Raw genomic sequence first — 5,442 nt, 5'->3', positions numbered from 1 at the left:
CGCTAACTAAGCTAGCTGTTTCACACCCATTCACCCCGTACACAAGCCATGTTTCAAATGTCTCAAGGCTTAAACATCCTTCTTTAACCTGTCTCCTCCCCTTCATTTAAACTGATTGAAGTGGATTTAACAAGTTACATCAGTAAGGGATGATAGCTTTCACCTGGATTCAACTGGTTAGATTATGTCATGGAAATATAATGATAGGAATGATGGGCTATTAAATCATAGATTCCCTATGATTCAAATCCATTCAGAGGCACTCCATGGCCATGTGCATACCACCATCTAGTGGTTACAGAGAGTTCTAGCCTTGGAGCAGGATAAATAAAAAGGAAGCACTAGATTAGAATATCACAATGTTTCTGAGTAACATTTCACTTCACTTTTATTCCTTGACAGAATTTCAATGTCAGTTACATCTATGGGTGCAGCTACAACACCTCCACGCTTCCCATCAATAGTTCCTAAAAAGTTATTTCATAATTATGTTTCTAAGGCTGAGCCTGCATACTTACTATTCACTTCTGTACAGTGGAATGGTAGGGTCAAGTGTCTTTTACAATCTCCGATGGCTTCTAACCTCTTCTCAGAGGAGTTACACATTTACAAATGTACAGTACAGTATATTTAGACATTTAGATTTCCAAAGAGTCTCTTTCCACCTCTGTCAGCAATGACCATCACCATCTCATTGATGGTGAAGTATGAAAATCATAAGACTGAACAACATAGGATGGAAATGGTTTAACAATAAATAATCACTCATTCGAAGTCACTCCAGGTTCCCATAGAATCTGCCTCTGCTTTCTGTGCAACAGCTGTGGTTTGATTAACCATGCTCACGTGATCAGCTTCACTTAAGCGGGCTAACAGTCTTGTGGGACACAGAAGAGGGTTCAATGTAACTTCTGCACGTTATGTTGTGACTGTTGTGTTCAGTGTCTGTGTGAATGGACTTCTTACATATTTTGTTGTTTAGAGCTGAGGTAACCTAAGATGGAGTTTCCTGTCCAGAGGCTGGCTCCCACCAGGCCAAACCAGATCTGGGCAGGGGCCCAGGCAGAGGTGGTCAGCTGAGAGTGGACCAGGAACACCAGCAGCACCAAGCTGCCCTGAAAAACCAAGAGAAAACACTGCAGTCACCTTTCACATAAATTATTCAGTGACATCAATGGCAGACTTGCATGATAATTCCAGTTAAGCATGCAGGTCTCAAGTCAGAATAGGGAGGAGCATGGCATGTAGGCCTTCATTGTGTGAAACTGCCACCTAGTCACAGCCTTGCCTGACATTAACTTTTTGTGTGGGTGGGGAGGGGTGTGTATGATGGGGTATTATTCTCAATGGATTCTATGTATTTATATGGAAGCATCAGAACTCTTTATTGTAAAAAAAAAAAAAAAAGACAAAAAAATGAGAGATTGCTGAAATATCACATACCACTGCTCGGCTTATGAACACGGATGGCTTTTCTTTGTTGGGTTGGAAATTCTGTGTTGTAAAAGAGACAAAACTGTCACCCACCATCATGGCGCCAAAGGCTCTACTGAGGTGAAGATGGAAGATGTCCTCAGAACCTGTAATGGGCTGAAAGAGTGAACTAAACATTTATTCCAGAAACATTCTTCACCTCTTGTAACAGCACATTCTCAAACTGGAACCTGGAAGCTACTGACTTTTCTAGGTCATCCCGCATCTCCACAATGTGAAATCTTGCCCCATAGTATTTCTATGGTACTAAGAGCCTACCTGGAATCCTAGGAGCCAATCGGGGAAGGCCAGCCAGAGGAGGCCAAAGACAAAGGTGGCAAAAAAGTCCATCTGAAGGAAGAACTTCTGAGAGTCACTGAAGATCATGCGCAAGTCCACTCTGCTCTGCAGCTGGCTGTGGTCCAAAAAGAAGAGGACAACACTGCTCACTATGAAGAAAGAACACACGGCCATGTCCACTGTAGGCCGCTAGAAGGATAAAAAAATGACTGTCAGTGAAAACAATCGCAATCCAACATCTAATCATTAAATCATTAAAACATTAGAGAGAAAAAATATTTATGCCCTTAAAACCTGACAGACACATACAACCTAACCCAGGGTTTCTTATTAAACTATGGGTAGGAAGCCAAAGTGGGCCCTGGGCATGGTGGGTTGCGAGTTACGAGAATACATCTATAATACACACAATTTCTTCTTAAATTGGGTCGTTGGAGGACGATTTTGGTCATGGTATGGTCAATTTCTCATTTTGGACTTGTGCTCAAAACGTTTAAGAACCCCTGGCTTATTCTATTCATAGTTATATGGCACTGCTGAGAATAATAATCTATTACCAACTTGAAATAACATTTGCAGTAGCAAGTAGCCTATGATAAAAGCATTTCTAACCTTTCAATACTGTATCAACCAAATAATAGTGGGTGACTTACTTCGTTAGTATATAGTCTCTGATAATTAATTCCGTAGCAGCTATCCAGTAGAAGTGCCAGAAATGCCTGTAAATAGACAATTACTCAATAAATCAATCAATCTACTGAAGACAATCCCCCTGTTTTTTGTCGATCAATCGCTTTTGAGGATTTCAGTGTAGGCTACTTGCATATTTATACAAGTCATGACTTTATTGTAACCCAATGAACGAACCAGAAGATGACCTCTTCGAACGAAATAATACCTGCTAAACTTGCTGCAATTAGTTTTTTCTTAGCAGAGTGATAACATAAAAGGTTGTATCAATCAATCTGTCTTTCGGATGGGATGTTAAACGGAAGACCTGATTCTCTGTGGTCACTAAAGACCCCATGGCACTTATCGTAATTGTAGGGGTGTTAACCCCGGTGTCCTGGCAAATTTACAGTCTGTCCCTCATACCATCATGGCTACCTAATTTGTATTTATGATGGATCCCCATTATCTGCTGCCAAGGCAGCAGCTAGTCTTCCTGTGGTCCAGCAAAATTAAGGCAGTTCTACAATTTTAAAATCATTCTAATAAATTCACAACAGATTTCGCAACATATTAAGTGTGTGCCCTCAGGCCCCTACTCTACTACCACATATCTACAACACAATATTGTGTTTTTGTATGCATGTGTCCGTGCCTATGTTTGTGGTGCTAATCATTCCTACTTCCAATTGGCTCATTCATCCCCCTCCTCTCCCCTGTAACTATTCCCCAGGTTGTTGCTGTAAATGAGAATGTGTTCTCAGTGAACTTACCTGGTCAAAAACAAACAATCAATGAATTAATGAATTCAGGAGAGATTTGGAGTACTCACAATCAGCCTGGATGTTGAATGTGCAGACAGTGAAACTGGATTGCTGTTGCATTTAATGAGTAGGAACTTTATGTTGCTTGCAAGCCATACACACACTAGTGACCTTGTTAGCTCAAACTTTTCACTGTCAACAGGTTGACTCTCCTCCTAAGAAATAGAAAATAAATGCACAGATTAAAGTCACAATCCTGAATTCAAGCAAACAAATGGCAGCCCTGCCACTTGGTTTGCTATTAAGATGAGGGATGTGTCTGAAGAAATGGAAACAATGTCAGATTCATAGATGATGGATGATACATGATGGATGATAGATGATGGATGATAGATGATGGATGCCAGTTTTTTTTATATATATATATTTTGAAGCTACTGTATACACTGTTTGTTTACAAGGTTTACAAAGACTCACATATGCCGCGTTCATATGCTAGTCGGGAACTAGGACTCTTGGACATCTTCGACTTACTGGTTGTTGTTATACGTGCCGCGTTCAAACATACTGTATTTGCAAGTAGAAAATGTAAGTTTCCTAGTTCCGATTAGCACATGAACGCAGCAATAGATCTAAATCAACCGTATGGGGTTACTGATGTTATAAGAGAAAAGCTTCTTCAAGAATCAATAGACATGAAACAGTGGGCTATAATTTGAAATGATCATGAACAAAAGGGAAAATAACACTTTCAAAATGCATATGTCAAAAGACAAAAACTAGGCCTATTGATTTCTTACTCATGCAGTAACATCTTACATTTTCATTTTATATTTCTCCTAACCTCTACCTAATGTTATTTCATTTTAGCATTATAAATTCAGCTTGTATCAAAAGTAATGTAAACATAGCCTACCCGTTGACTGAAAATGTTCTTCGAAATGATCCGATATGCTGTACACAGAACAAGACCTAAAGCAATTTCTGCCGAAATAATTTGACTATCCAATGCACTTTTTCTTTTTGGATACATCTTCACATGCGACGTGAGCGACTGACAATTTTCCCGGACTTTTGGAAACACTGTAGATAGCTACTACATATATATGTAATAGCCATTGAAGGCTATGTAACAACAGCCTTACACAAGACCCTTACGAAACTCACGGATGGGAGCTATGTCGATGGCAGGCGATGAGGGATTCGCTCTACAGGGGACAATCCTCCTATTTCTGGTCGACCAATCGCTTTTGAGGACTAGAGTGTAGGCTACTTGCATAATTATATAAATCATGACTTTAGTGTAACCCAATGAATGAACAAGAAGATGAACTCTTTGAACGAAATAATGCCTGCTAAACTTGATGCAATTTTTTGTTATCTTAGCAGAGTGATAAGATAATATTTGGTATATATTTCAAACATGTTAGTTATTGATCAATAATTCCAGAACAATTAGGGTAACCCCCCAACCAAAACAAATCTGGTCTATTTCACTTTAATGACCAGCAATTCTTTTTACACCAGTAACACCACTAAAGTAAAATGCAGTGTCACAATTCAAACTTATCATATAATCTTCTTAGCCACTTGGTTAATCATTAGAATGGGGTGTGTACAATACATGCATATTGCACAGGTATACTAGGGCTAGGCCTATAATTTAGAATGTTTACCTCTGACCTGTATAACATTACAGTGTTTACACAGGGTAAAATACTGGACAATCCTCTTAAATCCACGGCACACTGATTATCACATGATTTGCCATTTGTGTTTTGTGACCTAACAGGATTACAATTGCCCATAGAATGAGCTAAAGTCATTAATTTAGGAACTCTGTGAGGGGAAAGAGGAAATGTGGCCTACTAACATAAGCAGAATGTGTGTATAGAGTTGGCTTCTGAGTTCTTTCCGAGTTGGCTTCTGAGTGGAATCATTTCTGGTTTTGTTACGACACATTTTATATTTGTGACAAAGTTCTGGGAGTGGGAGGTCTGGAGTAAAGACTGTAAAATATCCATGGACCAAAGTGTTGAAACAAGCAAATATGGAAATAGTGGTCATCTGTGCATACAGTACCTCTTCCCAATCTATTGCCTTTATTGAATATATATTTTTTATATTGATACTGCACTGTTTGAGAGGATAGCTCACAAGTAATTATGTTATTGTACCGTATACACCCTGCTGTATCCCGTGCATATGACAACTAAAAATGTGATTTGATATATAT

The 5,442-nt window shown here is 39.1% G+C and overlaps 1 protein-coding gene across 3 annotated transcripts; it reads right to left on the bottom strand.

The window, feature by feature from the left end:
• Positions 1–370: 370 nt before the first annotated feature.
• LOC110525325 lies at positions 371–4,549 on the bottom strand. Of its 3 annotated transcripts, none has more exons than XM_021605348.2 (7): positions 4,123–4,549; positions 3,275–3,421; positions 2,427–2,492; positions 1,753–1,962; positions 1,444–1,590; positions 967–1,115; positions 371–877 (listed from the first exon to the last, which is right to left on the bottom strand). In XM_021605348.2, the coding sequence occupies exons 1-7, from the start codon at positions 4,237–4,239 to the stop codon at positions 766–768; spliced, it is 948 nt and encodes a 315-aa protein (XP_021461023.2). In that variant the 5' UTR covers positions 4,240–4,549; the 3' UTR covers positions 371–765. The 3 variants fall into 3 exon arrangements, with proteins under 3 accessions (XP_021461023.2, XP_036835364.1, XP_021461024.2); XM_036979469.1 differs by having other exon boundaries at positions 1,444–1,494; XM_021605349.2 differs by lacking the exon at positions 2,427–2,492 and having other exon boundaries at positions 4,123–4,435.
• Positions 4,550–5,442: the final 893 nt, after the last annotated feature.

The sequence above is a fragment of the Oncorhynchus mykiss genome, chromosome 6, assembly GCF_013265735.2.
Source record: "Oncorhynchus mykiss isolate Arlee chromosome 6, USDA_OmykA_1.1, whole genome shotgun sequence".
Taxonomy (NCBI): Eukaryota; Metazoa; Chordata; class Actinopteri; order Salmoniformes; family Salmonidae; genus Oncorhynchus; species Oncorhynchus mykiss.
This window is presented reverse-complemented; position numbering and strand designations above follow the sequence as displayed.